Source organism: Dermacentor variabilis, chromosome 1 (assembly GCF_050947875.1).
Source record: "Dermacentor variabilis isolate Ectoservices chromosome 1, ASM5094787v1, whole genome shotgun sequence".
Lineage (NCBI taxonomy): Eukaryota > Metazoa > Arthropoda > Arachnida > Ixodida > Ixodidae > Dermacentor > Dermacentor variabilis.
In genome coordinates this window covers 191029828-191056362 of record NC_134568.1, presented here as the reverse complement: position 1 = coordinate 191056362, position 26535 = coordinate 191029828, and the positions used below count along the sequence as shown (strand labels likewise).

At 41.6% G+C, this 26535-nt stretch overlaps 1 protein-coding gene across 1 annotated transcript in view; it reads left to right on the top strand.

Moving 5' to 3' along the window:
- The window catches only part of Kua (Plasmanylethanolamine desaturase Kua), a 158660-nt gene extending 134469 nt beyond the window's left edge, over positions 1 to 24191 (top strand). Inside the window, exons 3-5 of the mRNA XM_075702201.1 lie at positions 4081 to 4172; positions 7405 to 7623; positions 7906 to 24191. Coding sequence (XP_075558316.1) covers positions 4081 to 4172; positions 7405 to 7623; positions 7906 to 8163 — 569 coding nt within the window. The 3' untranslated portion in view covers positions 8164 to 24191. The remainder of the gene's footprint in view (positions 1 to 4080; positions 4173 to 7404; positions 7624 to 7905) is intronic.
- Positions 24192 to 26535: the final 2344 nt, after the last annotated feature.

Genomic DNA, 26535 nt, shown 5'->3' with positions numbered 1-26535 from the left:
GTAAATTCCACATCTTCGAACCCCCAGTCGCAACACCGCCCACAAAGCACGGTCATCTCCTTGCGAGGTTACCACCCTATAGTAATATGGTACTGTTGCGGGTCATGCCGATAAATCTTCGACGCTCAGGACAACTATCATAGTATTGGGACTTCCATATCTATGGAAATAGTGGTATTACGGGAGCCTTGGATGAAGTGCCCCAATTGGTCGCGCTCTCGTAAGTCTCATCTCTGCCTTCGGCATGAAAAAAGTTCGGCAGCATGTTACATTCCTGTAACACGCGAGGGCGAAAGCCTGCTGCACACTTGGTGATGCGCCGTCTCGCATCGTTGCATTGCTGCTTCCGCAGTTCTGCTTCTTCTGCTCGTTTTCGACGCTTTGCTGCACTCGCGCCAACGAGGTTTCTATTCGACTTTACGTTACATCCTCTCAGCAGGGGATTGAAACGTATGCTGTTCTGTGTGTTGTATGTGTGATTTCAATGAATGTATGCACCGTTAGACTCGCTTTGCTGAGCGCCTGCAGCGAGCCTCAGCCTTACGGGGGTATGAGCCATTGCATTTTTTGCTTGCTTGCGGGGGGGGGGGGGGTTATGACCATTGCTGATGATGAGAGTTTTTGTACCATTGGACCGTACGATGAGTGTTTTTTCAAGACCTTGGGGGGTATGAGACACTTAAGGCATTCGCCTTAATAAGTCGGATGTTTGCTACGCTCCGTCTCGTCCCTGCCCGATCCATCCACTATGGAGGTCCGTAGACAGCCTCCAGCTGTCGCATATGGCAAGTGGTTACAGGCAGGCGCAGTAACGTACTTGCTGTCCGCTGGTTGTGGCCTTCGTACAACAACAAAAAACGACTAGCCTACAGTAGCCATATGGCACTTACGACCTATCCTGAAAGCTGTTCCTGCCTATAATAGTAGTAATTATATAGTAAACAAATAAATTCATGGGTGTTACGTGCCAAACCCACGATATGATTTTCTTCTCCCATATTTCGTGTTTCATATATATCCCATTTCGCCTCCGTCGAAATGAGACCGCCGCGGCCAGGATTTCATCCCGCGCCCTCGAGCTTAGTCAACACCACCTAGAAGACTTCTAGGTGGTGTTGGCTTAGTACCGCAACGCCATAGCCACTACGCCACCTCGGCGGATAGTAACTACAGTAGTAGCAATTATATAGTAGTTAGAGTAGTAATGTATTTCGAATGCCTTAAGGGAGAAAGAAAACGAAAAGTCTGCGGGAATCGTATCTGTCTCGCTCTGTCATGGAAATCTGAATTCACTGTCCTGTAGTCGTGGAAAAGATACAAATAATATAGGGACACCAAATGCACATAAAAAGAAAATAAATGAAACACATCACGTGAAGCTGGGGAACGGTGCTGCTGTACCTTGAGACGCTCAGCTTGCCGAGAAAGAGAGAGAGAGAGAGAGACAGCAAACCTTATTTGCTCCAGAGGTAGGGTTCTGCAGAGCGCCTGTAGGTGGGTCCTCAGTCCAGAACTCCCGCTGCCTTAGCTGCCCGTCTGGCGCGTTCAACCAGCCAAATGTGGTCGTCCGGTTCCTACCTGGACAGCCACCCTCCCACTGCTCCGGCGTGGCGTTGTGTATGGTGGGTTCTGCCTTTATATTCTGGCATCCCCATGTTGTATGGTATATTGTGCGTTTCTCGCCACACCAAGGACAAATGTCTCTGTATACGGCTGGATGTATCTTATTGTAAATAAGTTGAGATGGATATGAATTTGTAGCTGCCGCCAGGACACCGACTGCTCCCTGTCTAATTTATTATGGGGCGCGGGATATCGCCTTCTGGTTATCCCCGGAAGTGCTCCAAAATGTCCCCGTAGGTAATAGGACACCACTTATGCACCTCTGGCCCCTGATCTCTCTCGGCTGGCGTATCCTCGAGCTATGAGATCGGTCCGGAGATTCCCAGCAATGCCCTTATGCCCCGGGGCCCAAATTATCTCTTATTTTTCTTTGCTTTCGCCACCGGCCTTTAGATGCCGGCTGCTTTCCTGCCTACCCTAGCATTGTTGAATTCCCGGCATGCGTCCTGAGAATACATGATAATCACTAGCGAGCGCCCGTACCTGTTGCCGTCGTCAACCGCTGGAGCGACGGAGGCCTCCTCGGCGCCACTCACGGTGCAGTTCTTCGGCGATGCGCTGACCTTCTCTGTAGTCGGTAGTCGACCATCATCATTACTGCATCCCTCCTGTTAACGTATGTAGCAGCGTCTGCGTATTCTTTCTGCTCTGGTAGGCTTCCGCCCTAGCTCTACGACTGCCCTGGTGACGGACAGGATGCATGTGCCTAAGGATGGAAGCCACCTTGAAAGTACACGTGATCTCGACCGGCATGTCTACCGTGCGTTCGATCTCTGGTATGCTGACCTGGTGGCCTAGTCTCCGGAGGAGGGCTCATCCTGTTTTCGTGAGTCGTGATACGCGCCACCAGGCCCGTCATCTCAGAAAATTCGCCAGGCCAGTGTGGGCCCTCGTGCAAGTTCACGCGGTGCTTCCGGGGCGCGGTCTCGCTGTTTGTATAGTGGCCCAGGCTTCTGAAAGTAGGCACGATCCCACAGCGCTCGAGTGTGCGCCGGGCAACGGAGCCGCAACTGTTCGATGGTCTCGTAGACGGCAGCTGGGCATGTACTGTTTCTCGCGAGTACTAGCCGCTGCCGGCGGATCATTGCTGGCTCGTGATGGGCCTCGACTGTGCTCCCCCTGACGACTCGGCTGTCTGTTCGGTTGGCCCTACGGGGTGCCCGCCAAACGCCTCGCGCGCACGAAGCAAAATCTCGGTGGCAGTGCGTGCGCCTCGGCAGCAAGGCGTTACTCCTAGGTGGCTGAAAATCCACTGAAAACGCGTTAAGCCCCTCGAGCAGGACGACTCTCCTCAGCTGCTGAACTGTGCGCTCTGCTATTTTGCGTTAGCCGCGGTTGCCCAACACTTCGACGTGCACCGCAACTGGCGTTTTGCCCTGCATGGCTTTTCAATCGTCAAAGTTGGCTTCTCCACACTGAAAGTCCTTGTGCGGGAAAGCCCGTTTCACTCGTTTCAAATTTACAGTCTGCGCGTATGATAGAGACAGAAAGGCAAAGGTAGAAGGGAGTTAAAAAAAAACTTATATAATGATTTTTTAATATGCCGATTATGCATTTCAATTTTTTTGCAAGTAATGTCTACCTCTTCGAGTAGGCCAGCTCATGGACTAGAATTGTGTTGTCTGTCACAGGCATTTTTTTTTTAATTTTGAAAGTGTTCAATGAGACACCCTGTATAGCCGAAGCAACGGAAGTCTCAGAAAGGCTACGGAGGTTAAGCGAACTTGACTTCAGAAATACCGAGTGTCACTACGTTGCTAATCACATTACCATCGAAAGTCGTCATGAGATGAGTTCTACCATTTTTCTTCTCTCTCTCTATTGCACTTTTATAGTCTGCCTGTTCACATTAATTTATGTTCCATTCTTTTTAATATTGGTAATACATTGTTATACTTGACATTAAGTTAGCGAGAAGAGAATCATTGAATATTGTTCCTAATGCGAACCTTGGCGAGTACCCCTCATAGGTGCATGCTATACCATATTTACTCGTTTATGGCCCACCCTCGTGCAAGGCCATTGCTAAAGCCATTTCTGTCATTGCTACAGATTATCATGATTATACTAGGTGCATTGACATACCGAATGCTGAAAATTACATGAGCAAATTCATTTTGCATGTACTGTTTGTAGAGATCAAACAACAATACACAAAGAAACAACATAAGGAACATCTGATGGACAGATCTAGAAGTTACAACTTGCTGTATTCATATACATTACAGGTGTCACTGACCTACTCACTGGCTGCTGGGAGCCTGGGTCAAGTCAAAAATACTCAAATAAGGTCAAAGTAGAAGCATATCAAGTGCACACAGAATTGCTCATGAAAAAAAAATGATCTGGTTTTCATTTCTGTCATTGCAGTCATGTAGGTTGTTTATTTTACAATATCTTCCACTGCCTTTTTCTGGACATGAATTGAATGCATGTATGTATGCTTGTCCTGTGCAGTGTGTGGAGTAGTGACAGCGGATTTTCTAAGTGGCCTTGTCCATTGGGCGGCTGACACCTGGGGAAGTGTGGAGCTGCCTGTCATTGGGAAGGTACGTACACTGCCTCTCATTAATTGTGTGAGCGCTTGAGTTGGTTACCGAGTCGGGGCTTTAGAAAGTATTCTACTTCATGTGGCGTGGTTGCTGTAAGTGTAGCAGACCCTTTAATGGAATGATTTATGTCAGTTTGTATAAACAAGCTTCAAGGTATGAATCAATAGAGAAGAATCAGCACTTTCAGTGCAGGAAAGGGAGACAGCATGCTTGTTGCCATGATCATAGATTTTTGTACTAAGACTACTAGAGTGAAAATTGACGTTCTTGTCTGCACGCACCATCAGAGTATGGCTGTTCAGCCAGCATGAGAATGAGTGTGTGGTTAAATAGGTCAGCAAACTCACTCACGAATTGACTTACTCAGACTCAGAGCCACCTGTAAGTACGAGTCTGAGTGGGCACTAGTGAATTTGAGTGGGTGTGAGTCTGAGTATGAGTGAGCACACATAAGTCAGTCTAACTACGACTGTGAATCTGAGTCTGGGTGAGTCACAGTAAATCTGAGCTCGTATAAGTCTGAACGAATTCGAGAAATCTGAATCACGTGTAAATTCATTTGTTTTTTATTCCAAGAGATTACATATAAGATCGAGTCTACATGATCCTGAATGAATCTAACTCTTTATCCAGAGCAGAGTTTGATGGAACCATTCATTAAGCCTGAGAAAATGTGATTAAAAACTTGTACTCATCATTGATAACTTTGACATGAAATTAAATCAACAAAACGTGGTATTTCACACTGTGTGTCTTGATGATAAACTGAACACATATGGTATAAGAGGCATTGCAAGCTTGTTAGGTTACATCATGTTAACAGGGAAAAAGGTGGTGTGAAAGACGAGAAACAAGTCACAAATGGTTGTAGATGTTACGGGTCGGTTAACTGACATAGCTAGCCATGTGGACTCATGGTTAGCCATGTGGACACAAAAGTGGTCTTTTCAGCACCAGAACAACTCGCGAAAATATGTCTGTTAATGGACTCGTACCGTAAGCCAGCTGTCGGATGCTCTACGAATCATCGTAAAGCACCAGTGGGTTGCGTAGAAGCTGTTGTTTTTGAGCTTCTGCTGTCCTGTGGGAAAAAATACATCGTATAGACATGAAGGTGTCTTAATGACCCGTTATGAGAACATAGTCTAAACGTGAGAAATAAGCAATACGGTCATCTGTCAACTCACTGTCAGGAATGCGGCTGTGTGCCGGTGTATGGGTCCTGCCGTATTCTTGCGAAGCACAAAGATAAAGATGTGCGACAGATTGTTGAGGCTCAGGCTGTCTGTTGGAATAGTGATACATGTGTTAGTGCTCCTTCGGTTGACTTGTTAGATGAGGAGACGGCTTTTTTGGATGGTTAAAATTTGGATGATGTGGCGCCACTGTGCATGGGTTGAATAGGTGGTTGTTTCCTGAAAATAAAGTTGTTGAAGTTAGCACATTGTGGTGTCGTCTCCCTTCTGTCCTTGTTCACTTGTGCGAAGTATGCTTTAATTCCAAGTCAGTTTGCCAACACGCCCAACAAATAGCAAAAGTTTACTCCTTTCTTGCTTCTTCATCGTCCAGAAGGTGCAATCAACTAAAGGCCATGATAAAGTGTACATCTCTGCATGAGTGTACGTCTTTAGTTGATGTTACTTGTACCTCTTTAGGTAAGTCTGCCTTGCTCGCGCTTGTTGGTTGTTTTGCAAGATATTTCAGACAAAGTCAAGCACTAATGTGTATGTGGCTTTTTGTAGTGATGATTCAGCCAGCACCAGAATGATGGAAAATGCAAGCATCAACTCAGTTTGGCTGACAGCTTTGAGTTTCATATGTAAATTCCTTTCTGGCAAAAGAAGTGCGACAATTACAAATTGCTAAGCCAATCTTGCCAAACGTTTTATCTAAGATCTTTAATTTTTTCATCTTTTGTGGCTTACCAAGTCTCTCACAGTAAGAGTGACTTTCTGGCATTGTATAAAGGTAACTTATTATACAGCTCGAATTATTTTTCTTTTTAGTGTCCCTTTAAATTGCAAGGTTATATTGTGTGTGCCTTAAAGGGCCCCTCACCAGGTCTGGCCATTTCGTGCTGACAAGTGCAGAGCATACATTGCGTGATAACGATCGTGTCGGCAAAATATTACATCGCTGCGCGCCGCGGAAAGATCTGAAATTTCAAACCAAACGCCGTTTTTCTTTCTCCTTGCGGCCGCCACGCTCCAAGCCGGAGGATGACGTACTCACCGTCCCTGCGCCTACGTACTCAAGTCCGCAGTGTGACGTCGCTCGTGGTGACACGTGACTTCAAGAATTATTCAAGGCACCACCTGTTATTTGTGTGATCTATTGCTTGAATTGACGAATTGAAGTTTAGAGAAATAATAAAAGACACAAACGGAATGCCTGCGTGTTTTTCGCTTTACTTCGCACCGAAGCAAGAGAGATGTACTTCCGCTTCGTCTGCTTGTTCCCACGGTCAGAAAGTGGTTTTGGCTTGTAAAACCCCATATATTAAAAAAAAAAAAATTATTGTTCCCACGGTCGTGCGGTCACGTGCGCAGGTACCGAAATTAGGCTATTTTCTACCGTGTTCCAGCGCGTGATCATGCTCTACGATCCGCTTGTTCCGCCTCAGTATTCGCGTAGTACTGAATGATGACGCTAGTCATGTGTCCTTGTGCACAGCGCGCAAAATTGTGCGCTGCGCAAAATGATAACAGCTCGCGCGCAACGCCGCTGGCGGCGTTGCGCGCGAGGAGAAAAAAAAAGAAAAAGTGAAGGCGGGGACCGTGATGTATGTGTCACACGATCCTCAAGGTCCGGTATGGGAGAATGCAGGGAAGGAATTTCGCTTGTGGAGGCTAGACGGGGTGAGTGGAGAGAGTCTCACTATGCAGTGGAGCCCGCCTGCTGAAATCATGGGTTCGCGGCACTGAAATATTTCTGTTTCGGCTATTAATGAGCCGACTTTAAAAATTTTTGCGGCAGAACGCTCCCTAGAGGACACACAACAACTTCCAGTGTATAATCAAAATTTTCTATGCAGCCTGGTGCGGGGGCCCTTTATTAAAGAGGCAACATTTGGAATGGGCAGTCTGGATTAATGCTTTAATTCATTGCATGCACAATGCTTCCAATGAAGTGGATGGCCATCAGTCTGAAATTGTGTAAAAAGTGCTGCATGCTCCAGTAGTCATTGCAGTATTTCTAAATAAGATGCCTACACTTGATACAACTGCAGGCATTTATACGTCCTTTCCGGGAGCATCACATCGATCCAACATCAATCACACGGCATGACTTCATTGAGACAAATGGGGACAACTTCATGGTGCCCATTCCAGTGTTGGCCAGCATGGCCTGGGGCTTTGCCTCCAAGCCTCCACAGGCCATCCTGGCCACATACCACTGGAACTGTTTCCTCTTCCTTCTGGCCCTTTTTGTGGCATTCACCAATCAGGTATGAATCTCAGCATTCCCGTAATTTTAATTTTTCAGCTAAAGGCTGTTCTTATTTCACAGCTTTTTTTTTTTTTGCTTCTCCATTATTGTGCTAGGGCTATACTACCTGCGGTTAGCATTTTTGAAATATGCATTATGAAATGTGCAATAACTAAATGCAGCACTCCTTGTTTAGCAAGAAGGCAAGCCTTAGAATTTCAGATTTTCAGTGGTTTGTTGATTGTGGCACACAGATGGCTCCCACTGACTTGTTGCATGGTGGCTGTTTTCTTCATTGCAGATTCACAAGTGGTCGCACACATACTTTGGACTGCCACGGTGGGTGACTCTTCTTCAGGAGTGGCATGTGGTGCTGCCCCGACAACATCACCGAATCCACCATGTGGCACCCCATGAGACTTACTTTTGCATCACTACTGGTTGGCTCAATTATCCATTGGAAAAACTCCACTTTTGGCCAGCGCTGGAAGCAGTCATCTCTGCCTTTACAGGCTGTCGGCCACGCTCTGATGACCTCCAGTGGGCGCTCAAAAAGTGACCATCCCCATTGATGCTACTGAACTCTTCCAGGATAGTGGCCATCAGCGGCCATTGCCCTCAGCATTGCACCTGCTGCTTGCTTGACTCTGGACTCAAAGCATGTAAAAGGTCCGCTGGCCCCTGGGTGACTTCTGGACATTTGTTTATAGTGCAAGGTCTAGTCGGTGCTTGGGGTGTCTGTTGACAATGTTTTCAGCAGCTGCCATGTGCAAAACGCCTTATCCAAGTCAAAAAGGCATAGGCGTAGGAGAACTTATGGTAAATGCAGGATGCAATGGTCACAGTGGCAGCCGCTGCCATTTTTGCCAATTCTTGTATGCCGTGCACAATGCTGGCCTTTAACATGCAACATGTCAGCTTGAGGTTTCCCTACAACTTGCCGTAGGCATTTCTTTTGTCACCGTGAAGGACCTCTGTGTGGCTTTATAATAGACTAAACTGATGCTGGTCCTTGTAGGACAGCCAAATAGAAGTGGCACTTTGTAAGATTATATAAGAAAAGCATTAAATGCAAAGCGAATGGTATTTCTCCAAGCAACATTGCATTTTGGAGATTAATGCAGTTTGATGGGCTAAACCGCAACAAAAGCAATCTCTATCTGAATTTTTTATACCTGTTGAGGTTTTTGCTAAAGAAGTTATGTTTACACTGCTGCTGTTATTTTGTTTCTGTCTTCATTTGAAGTAGCACTTTCTTTCTTTTTTTTTTGTCTATTCACTGGTGCTATTGCACTCGAATATACATAGATCTCATTAATTGAAGCAAGAATGGTCTTTGGTTACTGATCTCTATATAACTGCTTTTATGCCCATGTTACTGCAGGATAACAAATACTTTAGCTCTGTAATTGAATTAGTAGCACAACTTCTGGCTGCCTGTACAGCATGTTCAACTTATTTCTCTGTTTCTGACCTTGCCATTTTGTGCATGTTTACATGTCAGCAGCTACAGCAACCAGCTTTTGTGTACGTAAAAGTATAATGCCTAAATCACTTACCAGCAGCTGTTCTTGAATTAGGTCTTCACACTTGAATCGAGTGTTAATCAGCTTGAATAGCATTGTTTAAATGTTGCAGCTAGATTTAGTGATCCATTGACTACAGTCCTTCACTTTGACTAAACCCCACTTCAGCATCATATTTGCACTCAGTGGGCTTGAGCAAGTTGGAGCTTAAAGTTACCTTAAGCTGCTCGTTGCATGTAGAGACCTATTAACATCAGTGTACACTTCATACGTTAAGCCTTTCCAGAACTTGAGGTCTCAGCTATCACTGTGAAAAGATGCGGCTGATAGAAAAATGCTACTGTTTGACTTAGGTGCATAGTCATATACACAAGTTTATAGGCTTTTCAGAAGGAAATCAAGGCACAAATTAATGGCTGAAGTGGTCCAAGGTGCATTAAAGAAGCCGTCCACAGCTTCTCAAGCTGTCATCACTGTCACAAATGATAGCAAATGACCAGGCTCAAGCAGGAGCTTGTCTTGATCTCTACATTTAGGTATAGCCTCATCAGAACATTTCAGCACTGATGGTTCCGATGTGTAGGGTAATTTTCCACTTCAAAAGGAAAATGTGATCTTTGTTAGCAGCATTATGTACCACTCATTTCTGCCCATCGTAGAAGTGAAGTTGTTGCCATCATTGTCTTTTAAGCGGCTACAAATAAGGAAAGCATTTCCAACAAATTTTTGACATGGCAATGCCCAGAGTCACAATGGCTGTTTCATGTTGCATGGTAAGCAAATTTTTTCGGCTAGAGTACATTCACTGAAATGGAAATTTCAGCAGGTGACGAGATAGGACACATTTCAGCTGGCATTATATGAATCACGCAGCATAAATTTGAGGCTGTGACACTAGGTGATGTGATGACAGATATATGTCTGAGGTGCGTTTCTTGTGGCTACTACATTATTTTGGGGGGGAGGGGCAGGGGGAATGTGGCAAGGCAGAATATTTCGGCACTGATTTAGAAAGTGCAACAGGTATCTTGACCAAGATTACTCGTCAGATCAGAGTGCCATATCAACATAAATGTTTATTTCTTGTATATGTGTCTCGCTGTACTTGATTATCGCATCTTGCGTTCAAGGACAAACACAGGCGCAATGGGAGGTGACTGTGTAGAATGAATTATGAGTGAGAGCAGCCTTGCTTTTCAGGCAACATCATAGCTTGTATGACCTTGACTGTGCTCGGCAGTTGTGCAAGAGTACGTGGCACAAGAAGAAAGTATGCACATCACAGCACTACACTCACAACTTAAGTTTATAGAGAGTGTGTTTTTTTCCATTAATGTTCATTCTGAGTGCAGCACTCCTGCTTGTTTGCCTGCTTTTCTCTTTTGCATTGTGTCTTCTTGTGTCATAGATCAGTATGATTGCCTTTAGCAATTTGCCCAATTTCTTGTTCCGTTGAACTTCTTGCGACCTAGAAGTTAGCCACACTGCTCGAGGAGAAAGGTGAGTAATAGTAATACCACAGCAGATCTTGTCATTTGCAGCCGCACATAGCCTTTCAATTCAAAACATTATGGGATCCTCAGAGTCCCTTTTATTTTTGCAAATTTTTCTGCCACAGCGCTTAGCAAGGAAAAATTACTGGACATACTACACCATACAACTGCTGTATTGCACTTCTGGGTATTTGGTTGGTCTTCAAAAATTACTATTTCTTTTAATTCCTGTTATATCTGGCAGATGATTGACCACAGTAAAAAAAACAAGAAAGGGTAGGAAGTGGAGTAGAAAACATCACTGCAAATCAGTCATTACCATTTACCCTTTCTCTGATGCAAAAGTCAGGCAAGTATGCTTATGGTAGACAAACACCTCTTGTGTGTTTGGTTTGCACTGTGCCTTTTCGAGAAACTCTTTGCTGCTGCAGCACCCAACAAGAAATTGTAAAATAATTTATAAGTGTTTCACTAACTCGCACTTATTCTGTGTAAGCCTTCAGTACTCCATCCCAGGTTATGGTGGTATGTAGTGAAATATATGGGCCTGTGCATCTTGCCATTTGCCAGTGCATTTCCCACATGCACTCAGTCATTTAAAACAGTGCAGAATGTTGAGATGCACTCTAAACTTCCCTGCAGTACGAGAGAACCTAGAATGAATCTGATACATGTTGCTGCATTTTATGTTGCGTGTTGCTGGCTAAGGCGTCACTCATGTAACCATGAAGTGTGGAAATGGAAGGAGGAAACAGAAACTGGCTGACAGCATTCACCATCATGCATATTGCGTGTAATGCACATGTCTTGTGGCCATTCATTGCGTGTGAATTGAACAGGCAAAAATGGTTTGCTTTATGGAAAATCAGCATTGTAAATCTAAAAGCATAAGTAAAGTTCAGGTATGCCAGTAATGTTCCGATTCATTTGGAGAAAAAAAACAGGCACTAGTTGGTTATTGAGTTAGGTGATGTTTGTATAAATAAAACTTGCTGTACATCAGCAGTATAACTAGACACATCTTTACATTGGAACCCCCGATTATATAAGAGTTTCAGGCCACAATATGACAACATAGTGCATTTGCGAGTCACGCAATATTAAGGACAATAACTGTGGTTGTTAGCTTTATATGACAAAGGTATGTGAAACCTCTAACAAGCTTCTGAACTACTTATAATTCCTTGGAATTGCCTATGCCCCGAGTCCTTAAACAGGCAAAAGTACATCCAGGAGCTGAAAGTAACAAGAAGTTTTGAAACCTTTGTCACCGTGAAGTTTATTCATTTCTGCTGGACTCAAGTTTTTTCAGCCATCCAATACCACTCCAGGGCTAAACAAAGGTCAGCAGCATCAAAACCTTCAGGTGCCATAAAAGCCTCGCATGACACAGCATCTGCATCTCAAAGAGCTAGTTGGCATTCAGTGATGGTAGTGCCCTTCAACTAGGGTGGACAAGAGCAAGTGCCCTTAGCAGAGAAGTCTGGGTATTAAAAGAGGCAAAAGAGCCAAAAAAAAGTATTTGCTTTAGAATGTGAGAAAGAGTAAAAATCAATTCAATTTATTGAAGGAATGATGCACCTGACGGCATGTATTTATTGCAGTGAGGATATTTAGGTAGAATTTGTTGTTTCGTTGTGTAATTCTGTAGAGAACAGAGCTGGTGACTGGATCATCTGTGGCAGTAGTACAGGTGGCTGTGTATATGCCGACTCATCATATGTCGGCTCATTATATGTGTGCTATCCTATTTTGAGCCGTGTCGGGTGGTTATGTAGTTTCCGTGAAACAGAAGTCTGCTGGAGACTTGGAGCAAAGCCGCTTCTACGGTAATGATAAAGCAGAGATTAAAAGCAGGAAGGAGAAAAGCAAGTGATTAGACAGAATGGCAGAAGAAAGCAACTGGGGTGTTTTATGCTGCTACTGGCAAAAAGTGACTTGTGGTCATTTCCTTATGTAAATGGTCCCTGGTGTTCATGAAGCTAGCTATGGCCTTCCATCTTTGTCTTCACTCTTTTTGGTTTGCCACAGTTGTGGCATTTCTGTGGGGCAGATTGTTTGTCGTACAAGCTAAATTCTTAATGAATTTCTTCCATGGACTGTGACAGGCTTAGGCTGATCCATTGTAAAGTGCAGGACATTGTTTAAAGCTAGGAGGCATACTCAAGGTTCCAATGTAATGTCTATTCAGAAGGGCAGCTTAACAGCATACTTTGCGACTAGTGTGGCTTTCAGAAAATGGGTGCTGCTAATGAGAGGCAAATATTTAACTATACATCAATATATTGCACTATATTCTGCACATTGCAAGGTGTTGCATAAGTGTATGCACCATTTAAAGAGTAAAGATGGATAGTTTAAATGTGGTAATGGGGGGGGGGGGCATCCAGACTAACATTTTTTTATATTATTTGTTATTTTTATTATTTTACTTGCGTTAATTTTTGGAACTTAATACGGCATGAAAAAGTGTACTGAGGCCAACTTGTTGAATGGCTTATATTTTTTTTTTATTTACAATTTCGTTTCAGTTTAAAACCTTGACTTTTCTGTATTTAAAGAATTAGAGAGAAAGCAAGTCTGGCTTGGAGGAGCAGTGATAACCTTGCCAGTGGCGAACATGCTTGCCGCTCCAAGATATGGTCTTCTCCAAATATATTTTTGTAGAGCAGTTATGAACCAGTTATTAAACTTTAAGAATGATTGAATTTGTCATTGACAGTATAACATAACTATGTATTGGGGATCACTATAGTGGTAAAAGGTAATAGGCAGAAGCAAGAACTTCAGAAACAGTTTTGGTTTTGTAATGTCTTCTTTAGTTTTGAACAAGTGTGAAGAATCTTGAATGCAAGGAAGTAACTTGTGACAATTCATGCTCTATCACAACTGCAGAGGCACCACCCACCGAAGTACACCAGATTCCCTTTAAAATGACCATTTAATGCATTTGCACAGATTAAAGCCTTTGCGCACATACACAAACTAATTTATTCAATATTAAGAATAAAGTACTTTTTATGAAGCCAAATACCAAAATTAGTACACATATAGATCCTGCAATCATCATTAAACATTAGAGAGTCTCACTTTCTAATTTGTGGTTATAACCTTTCATAACCAGCTTAAATATGCTAGGTCCTAACAAGATCCTTGGTTTCAGTAATGTGTACATACTCAAAAAGCACTGATATGCTTGTCAGTGTGTGCCTAAAAGAGGAAGCTGCTGTGTGTGTGCATTGCTTGCTGGGCAGAAGAGCTTACATTTTTATCTACTTTCCCATTGCAAAGGAATTTGCCATCCACTTTTTCATGCAAAGGCAAGAGGTGGTGCAGAGCTCCAGTTCTGCTTATCACAAACATGTTTTGCCAAGTTGCAAATTCCCCAGTTGCCTGCCACAGCTTTTCTTTTCTTCTTCTTTTTGAGCTTGTTACAATTCACTCTTTCTTGTTTAGAAAAAAATGGTAATTCGGATGTCAAATTTTCAGGTGGCCTGGACTGTTAGATTCATTTGGATTTGTAACTCTTGTTCAAACTAGAAGAGCAAGCTAAAATGTATATTGTTGTTTCTCATGCAATAGCATTTAATCAATTTTGGCAAGCAGCTTTTCAATTTTTCCTCAACATTCTTAATAATGTTTTTAAAATATCTAGCTATTCCTTATTTATGGGTAGGAATGTAATTTACAGAATATATTTTTCTTTATATTGAATTAAATTGAAGCATACCTACTGGAAGAGAAAGTCACCTTCTTTACACTCTTTATACGAGTCATACTGCTTATTTGTGCATGTCTTAAAAGGGTTGGGTAATTGTCTGCCCAATTTCATCAAGTAGCCCTGATATGGTATCTGAAGTTTGTGTGATGCTTCCAACACAGTTATACCATTAAGGACATTCATTCTTATCGCACACACCAGGTCGCAAGATTCTCCAATCCTTTGCTGTCTGTCCACATCTGCACAGCTGACCTTTGTGTGATACTGAAGTTGTGTTCTAGTTTATTTTATTTTGTAAGTTACAGGGAGACTGAAAATAATTGGTTATAGACCACTGCACTTAATTTTGCTTACATACGAATAGGGAGTGTCAGTTGTAAACCTGAATACCAAATGTGGGCCACTGGTACCATGTGACAGAATGGTGCTTGCACAGACAGCACTTCGCCACTTTGTGATACCTCGTTATTTCTTAACTGACTCTAGACGAGGCAAAGCACCAGTCCAGCCCTAAATGTAGCCACGCCTCATTATGATGAAAGGGGTTATCACAAACTAATGGATATAACAAAGTAATTGTAATTCTCCTTGAAATTCTCATAAAAAGACATGCATATAAATCACATTTTAACAAAGCAAAATTTTTTAGTTGGTATAACGAACCATTTTTAGTTCAGAAAGATTTACTGCTCATTTTGCACCAATCAGGCCGAAATATGGCAGCGTGCCAGCTACGCTGCTTGCAACTCGTCTGAATCAGTAGTTCGAAACTCCTGCAAGCTTTCGGCTACCATGCAATGTGTCAAACAAGCCACGCTGCTTTCTGGTACACACAGCATGTTGTGTCTTGACCCAAGGAGCACGTGGCTTGTGATACAAAGATGTGGTATATGCTGTGTCATTTAACTATGGTTGCGATAGTCTGCTGCAGATATGCAGCCAAGGGACCTTGTTTTGTAATGATCCAGTGAATTTTCAATTTTTTTCATTTTTTGTCATTGGCTCTGACAGAGCCGCACCACCAGTATCAGGCACTCAGTGCAACAAATGATCAGAATAGAAAATGAAATGGATTGTTACAAAATGATGACCACTGCTCATGTTTTTAGTGATTGCTCGGCTTATCAGCATTTCTGGAATGTGCCGGCAGAGTGCTGCCAGCCTTCGATTCAGTGCAACACCCATAACTGGACACTAATGTAAAGAAATGCTGTTTTGTTCTTGTTAAGAGTCTGCTTTCATATGGTGATGATCATTGTATGAAATCGTAGGCTTGCAGTGCTCCGTTGGCACAATCAAGAAACAATGTAAGATGCGTTATACAGTAAAAGCTCGTTAATTCGAACTGCAAGGGGAAGCCGCTTCAGTTCGAATTACCGAAAGTTCGAACTAACGAAAGTGAAGGAGAGCAACAGTACACTGCGATTTGGAAGCAGTAGGGCATGTCAGAAATTTGGCGTGTCAGAAAGTGATGGCGTGTTCCGCGGGCACACGCCATCTTCAAGTCGAAGCTCTGGGTCCGACTGTGCCACACCACTGATGTCCACCGAAACGAACGTTAGCCGAGGCTTAACACTATCACAATGAATTGCGACGGCCGATACCTCCTAAGCTGAAAACAGACGTGCACAACCGATGAAGACTGTCGAGACAAAGACGCTGAACATTTGAAGGTGGCGAAGGCCCCAATTCGTTGGTTCTTGATTGCAAGCGCAGCTGCAACGCACTTGATTCGCTGTGTTTTGGTGCTTGCCGCGCCATCTCCGCACAACATTAGCAGCTGCACAAGATTTGCAAAGCCTCCGAGATTCGCAACGGACAAGAAGTTTGAGAGGTTACGTAGAACGGAGAGGTGGCAGCCGCCGCTGCCTTCTGGCTGACCCCGCGCCGGTTAGATTTTTTCCGATTTTGCCTTCTCTCGCTGTTGTCTCTATTCCGGAGGCGATGTAGCCTTGTGTGTAGGCAGTAGGCGCGTTTCTCTGGCCGTGTGCCAGGCGAGCGTAGTTCGAATTATCCGTGAGGGAACCTTCTCGCGTTCGAATTAACGGACTTTTTTATACATTGACTTCTGTGGAGCTTGGCCGGACCAAATCGTACAGTTCGAATTATCCATAAATTCGAATTATTGAAGTTCGAATTAACGAGCTTTCACTGTATAGCTACTTCAGTGCACACGATTACGACAAAGATGGATTAACATTGAAAGCTGCATTAGAAAAAGCAGTCATCTTCCTGACCAAGGCGTGGCAGAAAATCTTTCGTAGTCCTTTAGTGATGTGCAGAGGGTTTTTGCATCGGCTTACCCAGTAGTTACTGACAGCACACCCCTGCCTTTCCAGGCGACCAATGTCGGACGTGAGAGCAGACAATCATTATATTGATGTAATGGATATAACAAAGTAACTACGGCTCCCCACACAATTTCATTATAGGACGTCTTTGCTGTATGCATATGGAGAGATTCAAGTGGACCTAATGTTTTCAATCCCGTTTATGCAATTATTACTGCAAGTATACACTGTGTTGGTGTGAAAAAAAAAACTTGTTACAACATCTTTATGTGAATACCTATGCAGTACTATTTTTAATAGCAGTAACTTAAATGAAATGAGGATAGACTCGTTGCAGGCATGATCACGTGTCAAGCTTCATTGTACTTTGAGATTAGACCATCCACCTCAGGACACTTCCTTGACAATATAGTGCCTCGTAATGTACTTCAGGGTGTAACTTATTCTTTTCCGACATTTTTCTTTCTTTTTTTATTTGTTGAACATTTGACTCATGACGTAAGGATTATTCAGTGGTACAAGAAACAAAGTGATCGCAACAACGGACAGTCTAAAAAACTATTTATGTTAAAAACTTTCCTGCACTGTCTCGTGTATGCACAATTTACACGGAACTACTCAAGCTTGCAATGAGCAGATCCCTATTAATTAGCAGGTGCAGTTCACTTTGTGATTGTCACTTAAATGCTATACTTTTACAAATCTAAGCGCCATTCCTCTCCATCCCCCCCACCCCCTTTTATTCTTTTTTTTGCTTTTGATGACCCAAGTAGAAGGCACTTAGATTCATAGCAAACAAAACATCGCAAATTACCCTCAAGCAATATTATTTCTTTATACAGAAACTCAAAGTTAAGCAGCCAAAACTTTATACCAATGCAAGAAAAAAATATTTAACTTCATTGTCACCACACCTATTGTCATCACCAGTGCTGTCAACTTGCATAATTTCCTCCGTGTCCCCATTTGATCAGCCGCGCCTGCTGCACTTGGTGTCAGATAACAAATTTTCCATGGTTTCATGGTGCTGGTTATGATGCAGCATCTTCTAAAATGGTTTGCCACAACTATGGTATGGGAGACAACTGTAATTTGACTACAAATAAAGCACTTAAGTTCACAATTTCTTTTTGTGCCAGGTGGGGTGCTTTTTTATACTAAATATAGTGAGAATGTAAGGAGAAAACACAGAACATTATGTTATTCCAGCCCTATGGCAGAAGCAAGAACTAAAAATTAATTTCTCATTCTTGATGTAGTGCAGAGCTAAGTTAACATTGTAATTTTTATGCTGATAGCCTGGCTTTAAAGGTAACTTGAAAATTCTATTTACAGGAGGATATAGCTGGTAAGATTTTTTAAAGGGGTCATTTGGCGGTGCCATAAACATTTTGTGGTTTTAAGTGCATCATGTTTTTCTACATCTAAAACAACTTGCATTGGTAACAGCTTGTCATAATGTCATCAACTGATCATGAAAACTTTTAGAAATAGTTTTTTTTTTTTTATTCTGGTACATATATGAAACTTGGCATCATATGGCTCTGCTGACATTACGATGTCACAGTTTGTCTGTTGCCCCTTGTGTGCTTGTAGGCTGCTGGATGAAACATATATTGCACAGAGAATAAAAGATATCTTATGCACTCGGGCAATGTGAAAATGAGAGCAAGAGACTTGATACAAAGGATGAAACGTAAGGATCATCAATGATGTTGCACTCCACTCCATGTGTTGAAATTTAAAGAACCAATAAGATATTTTCTTTGATTGTGTGTCAGATTAAAGCAATCATGCTGCATTGGTTCAGGCCTATCTTGTTCTGCCAAAAGTAACCTTGCACATGAGGTCGCTTTCTTCCCATATTTCAAATTGCTTTACAATCCTTTTATCTGGGCATAAATAACTTTTTACTGGGCACATTTTTTTACCTGCTGAGTATTTCTGCATCATCAACTCTTGGACCACATCATTGAGTTGTTGAATTATGATTGAACAGCTCAGTCGAAATATTCATTTCATACCACTGTCAGCCTACTTAGTCACAGCACAGAACAGCCAACCATTCGCTCCCATTTCCTAAGCTGCTTAAGAGAGCAGCAACAAAAGGGAGGTTTTCCATTTTACAATTGGCTTAATTCAGCCACAAATAAAAAAAACTATGAAGCAAGTGACAGGAAACAATGTAAAGTACGAAAGGCAGGATTTAACTTTAACTTGAAATGGTCATGAACGTTTGGGTTCATTAGTCTACAAACAAACAGGAGTGTCAGCAAGCCTTTTGTTTGAGTGTTGTCACCGGTTTCGAAGACTTTAGTCTTGTTCGCCTTTTATACTGCCATAATGCATGCTTATGCACAGCACAAGAGGTGTTGCAAAAAGTAACGACACATCAACTGTGTTTATTGAGCTAAAATCCTGGGCATTGCAGAAGCATCCTTAGGGAGCTTTTTAACACTCTAAGGTATGCAGTAGCTCTGATTTAATAGGGAAGTAATTGGTAAGAAGGCAGTGATGCAATTAATTTTTTGCATCATTAATTAACAGGCAGAAGTTGCATTTTTGTGGTCATATTGTCAGAAATTGACAGAAGGGTTATGAATCAGTATGGGGGCATGTGTGTGTATAATTCATTTAAATTGGCAGACATTGAAAGAACATTTCAATGAAATCTAAAAGAGAAACACAATACATTAAAGAACAGGGCACTGGCTTGGAATAATGATTATTTCTAAGTGAAATATCTACTTGAATAAGTAGACATACTAATGTATTATTTGTATGTCTCTTTGGAATATACTTCAATACATCGGGTTTGCCATAACATTTTGCAATGCCCTCAAAGACAGCTTTTTTAGGAATAGCACTTGACACAGAATGGACAAGTGGCCTTCCCTTACTTATCTGAGAAAGAGATTTACAATTAAACTGGGCATGCTCTAGAAAGGCCTCAGTTTTCATTCTTGTTTGAATGGCACGTCAAAATCCCCAGAATGGCATGCTGCCACTGACTTCAGCTTTTGCAAGCTTCATGACATTAAGCTTAAACAAGAGCAGAATAGCCACTGAAGTTTTGTTGCAGGTCTTTTTATGAGGTATGATTATATGACTAGAGAAATTACCTTTCTGAGTTTAATGCCCAAATGTTTGCATCTGTTCTTATGTACATTCACTTATCATTGTCACTACATATTTCAACCTTAGTGCTTTCTTTCTTCTTTTTTTTATTTTGCAAGACATCAGAAAGCAACTGTCAAAGAGAAAAATATATCACATATTTGAAGACCAGGTGGAGTTAAGTAGCTATGGTAGCTTATACAACTGCATTTACAAAGTTTCATTAGTGGTGGCCTCTTCATAACTGGCAATGTACTAGCTTTTATACCTTTTTTTTACCTTTTGCGAGCAGTGCTGTATGTACTTTTTGTGTACATAGTATCGTTAGCTAAGAAAAATCATGCGAAAGTATGAAATGTTTCCATTGATTGGGCCATGCAACTTTTGACTGCATGTTGACACCTCGGTAGTGCTTTGCTCATTATAGCACTGTTGTGGATATTGTGTTAATAATGCTACTGTGATGTGCCACTGTTAGTGCCAGTGTGCTTATGACAGGGGGGAAAGAAAGCTATCTTTGGTGCATCTTCAGAGTGAATGCACGGTAGTTGAAAAAAATTGGTGCAGAATGGACTGGTGTGGAATGTTGTTATCATGTATAGTGTAATGTTCAGTTCACATGAGTGTGCCTGCACAATATAAAGTGCGTGCATGTGTGTGTGTGTGGAAATGTGTGTGGAAATGGCTTAGGAACAAAAGAGAATTAGCCTTATTTTTGTATTGTGAAAAATGGAAACGCTTGTTTATGAACAAGATAGACAGCATGAAGCATAGAAATGCCATGGGTAAGAAATATTTCCTCATATATGAGTGTGCTTTTTTAATAATTCTAGGAAGGAATTACTGCCCACACAGAAAAACAAGTCGTTTTTTGTCAGGTTGGCTGGCAGTACCTTGCATTAGGTGAGCCTTGCAACCCGTGTTCCTTTATTTTTCTAGCTCTTTCTCAGGTATAGCACCACAACACAAAATATGTTTAAATGCAAATTATTTTGCCTGTGTATTAGACTGCCTCCGTTAGTGGAAACGGCTGCTCATATTCCATTTATCATTTCGGCTGCACTGTGTCTCACTCATGACCTAAAACTGAGAAAAAAATTGCACATTGCATAATTGCAATAGAGCAACAGCTTTGGGCTTGCATTTTCCACTGGTAACCCCACTGGGTGAAGCCAAGCTAGGCTGTGGTACTGTTGCTCTTAATTGATATAACACATTAAAGTGTACTTGTGGAAAGCGTAAAATACAAGGTGCTTCATGCCTGATTTTTTATCTACTAGTTTAACTGTGCAAAAAGATGGTGTCTTTCTCCATTTTATGAGCCACTTTTGCAAGACACACTGAAGTTGTGATTTCGCAGCTTAACAGCTGAATGTTTGTTGTAATTGTGTCTTTTGTGACTATTTGTAGTTGCATTACATTTAAACCTGATTTGTATGAACTTATGGAACTTCATAACATCTTGCAAATTCACTTACATGTTAACTTTGAATTCTTTCATCATTCCATGCTAGAAATGCTGATTAAATGCACATTAATTTCCAGTAGAATGAGCTTTACTGAAGTAGCACTTATATTATTAAGTAGTCCCAGTTGGCTGTTTCAAAAGTTGAAATTGTTTACTGTGCACTTGCATCGAGGTAAGTTGTTGTAACATGGTCCCAAATGTACTTTTCAGTAGACTCGGGCTAGCCCAATTGTGTGGTGGTAGTTGGTACAGGAGCTGCAAGGACCACTGTATCGTCAACTTTTCAGTGTCTGGTTAGCTTTCATGGCACTTCACAACAGGCCGGAAGTACAGCAATTGTTGCTTTAACAGCATGCAAGACGTTTTTACTTTTCCCCACAGTTATTAATTGATTGAGGTCTGACAAGCTGTTGCTTTAGGTAAAATGTGCTTTGACAAAGTTTGCTCAAGGAAAACACTGCAAATTTTTCACACACAGTGTTGGCATTCTTGCATGTCTGTTCCCATTGGCTTCAGTAAAAAAAAGAAAAGGTAAAGAAACAATTTCTGCTGACAAAAATAACCTGTTCTTAAAAAAAAAGACTTGTTAAGCAGAGTACCATGTTAATGTGCCATATTTAATTGGCATATCACTGTGGTATTCTAATTTAAAACATGGCAGCATTCTGAAATGTATTAATGAAGCTAGCACAGATATTTTTATCCAGTGTGTGTACTGGTGGTGGCCATAATCAAAGATGCTCTATATGTGTGCTTGTGCAGTTTTTAACTATATGCCTTGGACATCCATACTTGCATTTGTTTTCTACTGAAGGTTTGAGTTACAGTTTAAGGTTTTCATGTGTTTTCAGCTTTGTTTCAATTCCCAAAGTGCCGTCACTGACCCCAGCTTGTCAATTCTCTTCCATTTAAATATGCATTGGACAAGCTGGGCTTGTCCATGGGTACCTCACCTTTCTGTCTGTATGCTCTGCTCATCTGACTTGTATGATATCCTGAATGTTGGCAGTGCCATGCGTTTTTGCCTGCTTCTCGTCAGAGATGTTTGTAGAAAAAAACGAACTATGTGTGCTGCCAGTTCGCATTTAATAAGCCTCACCCATGTATAAAGTGCACCCATCTTTGCTGTAAAAAAAAAGTCCTAAAGGAAGCTCAGCTGTTATGTTAACCAGTGTTCTTAATGGTAAAAATTGTCACTCAAGAAACTAAGTACTCTTAGTGAAAATTATTATGTAGAGGGTAGTTACAGATGTCATGATTAGTCTCTTTTGTTGTTATGTTGTAAATGCTTGTGTGCCATGTATGTCATAAATTTTTGTTTTGTTTTGCCAGAATGACAGAAAGCTGAGCAAATTTGTAAGTATGCATGGTTTGAAAAGGCAGTCATAGAAAACACAGACAAAGAAGGAACAAAAAGAGAATGATTGTAGCGCAGCTACAATAGGAAGAATAATATGAAATAACATTCTTTTTCCCCATGTAACTGCATTGCAATCATCCGTTTGGAAATGGTGTATTAACAAGCCCAAATGGTCACAACTATAAATAAATATGACTACACAAACACTGACCATCAACTGAAAGATTGCGCAAAAGCATAAATGAAGGAACACACAAAACTAAAAAAAAAATACGATTGCGTTTTACGTGCCAAAACCACTTTCCGATTATGAGGCATGCCGTAGTGGGAGACTCCAGAAATTTGGACCACCTAGGGGTCTTTAATGTGCACCTAAATCTAAGCACCATGGGTGTTTTCGCATTTCACCCCCATCGAAATGCGATTGCCGTGGCCAGGATTCGATTCCGCGACCTTGTGCTTAGCAGCGCAACACCATAGCCACTAAGCAACCACAGCGGGTGACACAAAACTATCTGTGCATGCTCTATGGAAGGCATCTTTCACCTGTCAATTATGGGCACATGCATTCTCAACAAATAAAGGTTCAGGAATGACAATTCTTGATTATGAAGGGTAATTCCTCTTCATTCCTCTTTTGCCTATGTTTTTCATGTTTGGCTTTTCAAACCACAAGTTTTTATTTTGTTAGTTCCACTGAGTTCTAATCAGTTGAAGCTGTACAGAGATATCATTGTCCAATCAGTCTGTTTAATAGTGTCTCCTAATACGGCAGTGTACACTTATCCATGCAACATTTTGCAACACGGAACTTGTAAAAGAGCTGAACGTGGCCTAGACATACAACCTGTAGATGAGGGAGGCACGGAAGAAGTGTTACACAGAACATTGCATGCCTTGATTTGTGCCTGCATACATACGCAGCAAAGGAACTCGGCTTTATCATGGTGACCGTCTTGCCAAAAGCTTCTGTGTATTCACAACCTAAATTGACATGTGCTTGTGAAAGATAAGTCTCGGCTTTTATATACCCCGTTTTGTTTACACCATGCCACAGAAAACGCGAATGATGCAGTTAGTTGACTGAGAAGCTTGCCTTTTTTGTGCATGTGTGGGTTTTGCAACAAAATTTGGCTTCAAGTGATGTGTTGTGCCTGGTAGTTGCTAGCTGAATCAGCAGGAGTGAATATTTTTGTTTCCGTAGGCACATTACACAAGCTGGTCTTCAGTCCCTTTAGAGTGGTGTTGAGGTGGCAAATGGTGCAAATGCCTGCATATAAGTGACTTTTGTGATCTCCTCTTTTTATAATGCCCATCAGTGTGCTGAGGTTGCAAGGACAGTGATTGTGATGTGCACTATTTTTCTACAGGCGCATTGGCATATTTTCATGCAGAGGCATGCTTCATTCAATCATAGTGTCATAGGGTCTTCAAGCATGCTTCCTGTACATGATGAAATGTGCTGCTGCATGACAGTGGTCACCTCCACTCTGCTACGCAGCTTTTGTTACTAGACTCATGTTGGGGGTCTTTAGATAAGCTCTTGGAGTATATTTGTCGCTTACAGAGCCTTTTTGAAAATTAGGCTACATAAATAACAGGTTTCAGCACGTGTTTTGCTTGATTGTTTCTTTTTCTCTCATAAAACATATAAAAGACCAACTAAATCAATTTGCTTATCTTAATGCTGCCTCCTTGGGCTCAATACTGTTCAAATGGATCGTGAAGATAATTATTTTCCATCAGATGACTGTAGGAGAGGGGCACACTGAACAGTAGAGCTAGAGCTTGTATCATGGAATGCTGACAACGTTGTGTAATAAGATGGCATTCTTTCTGTATATGTGCACTCACATTGAAATAAGGAATATTATTTGCCTAAGCATGTCACTGTGTGGCCACTTTTATTGCAAAACAATTTATAGCCACCATGATCTTGCAGTATATGAAACCACTTTGACTCAAAGAAAATTGCTTTCAGGCGTACTGAAGCACTTACAAACTAGCCCCTCCTCCCAAGTTTATAGTAAACACATTTTGGCAATGTGCAACATGGAGCACATTTTATGAAATGTTTTTACTTAAAAAGTTATAAACATTTCAGCAAACACTTTGGTTGCCTACATATATGGTAGTTGGTTAAAATGAAATAGCACATGCTACTTATGCAGCTGCTTGATTGATTTTTTCACTTGGTATTTCATGCATCAAACAAATGAATGCCTATGTGCTTATTGGCTTTTGTTAGTACAGCAGCAGAGCTCCATGATGATACTCTTTGTGTTTTCACTGTGCACATTAGTTGTCAGCAGTACGAAATATTCAGACACCCTTTCAGTAACCAAATGTTCAGATATTGTGTAAAAAATAATCTGTACACATAATCTGGTGAGGATTTCCTGCTTTATATCTTCGGTCGAAGTTTTTAGAACGTTTAAATTTTCAGGATGTCAAAGCAGTTGCAGGAGACTGCTTACACATAAAGGAGACTGCTTACACATAAAGCGTCAAGTTAATTCAACCGTTTTAGATTTATGAAAAGATGTTTAAAAGATTTTTGGAGTGTCTTTGTCTTAGGTTTGCCTTTCTTGCTGAAAGCTGCAGAAATTTTTTGTTCTGATAGTCCAAAGTCCCTAGGCAAATTCTAACTATTGTGCCCCTCTCCAGAGCCTAATTTATGTGCATCAAATAAACAAAAATTTCAGTCACTTTGCAAGGCATAAGTCATTGTTATGGAAAAAGTCAGCACAAGCTTTTGGGTATTACTTTGTTCTATGAGAAACTGGCGTTGCATTCTAACAGAATCCAACATTGTCTGTGACCTGCTGGTATTGTACTGCTGGTGAAACAAATTAGTGAAATGGGGTCAAGTATTACGAGGTGCGCTGCACTCTTCCCGAGGTGCCACCCTAGGCGGCCACCTCTTTAGCCTACAGAACAAAATGCCCCTGGTGTTATCCCTTTCTCTGCAAGTAAAGACATTGCCATTTCATAAACCATTTGCCATAGGTTTTACTGTTGTACTCTCCAGATGCTCAAAAATTTATGAATGGTCTCATAACTGCCTGTTTAGATGAAAACTAAAGTTTAAAAAATAACTACCTTTTAACTACGTCCACTTGAATAAAAACAGAGGGATCAAGCTTAGCAGCTGATCTAGCAATGATGTGCCAGCCGCATGAGATTTTTGACCTTAGCCTCAGTCACACTTGAACATTAAGGCCAAGGACTACTGTATTCCATTCTATGACATGCGATATGGTCTTCCTATGTTCTCAAGCCACCTGTGGCTGAAGTGAATGTATACAACATCCATCACAGGCTAAGGCACAGTGCCGCTAGCTTCCAAGTGCCTTACATTTGCATTTGGTTTCTAACTGTTGAGCTGTATACATTTGCACTGTACAAGTAACTTTCAAAGTTGCCAACCTAGCTCATATAAACAGCACTGCACATCCTACTAGGCCAGAGGCCAGTCCAAGTCAAATAAACACTATCCCAGATTTAAGATAGAGCCACTCAGCTATTCGAGTCAATGGCACTATAGGAAAGACATTCAGCGTAGTATTTACTGCCCAATATGAAGTGTGCATTACATAACAGAGTCTAAAGAAGTGGAAAACGGTAAACACTATAGTATGTGACCCTAGAGATGTACTAGATGATCAAGACAAGGATACAAAATGTTCTGGAGCAACAATTGCCATGGCTACCATCAAAGATGACTCCCATCAGTATGACAGGTATCTAGATATTAAACCCAAATATAGTGACCAGATCTGGTGCAGTGGTACGATTGCTCTCGATCTTATCAGCATTCATTGATGATAAGATCCTCAATTATCTTGCCCATGTGATGTAACCATTACTCACACACATATGAACATTGAGAATTTGGCCCTCACCTGCATCCAACACACACTGAAGAATGCTCTTTTGCCTTCACCAAGCTGAA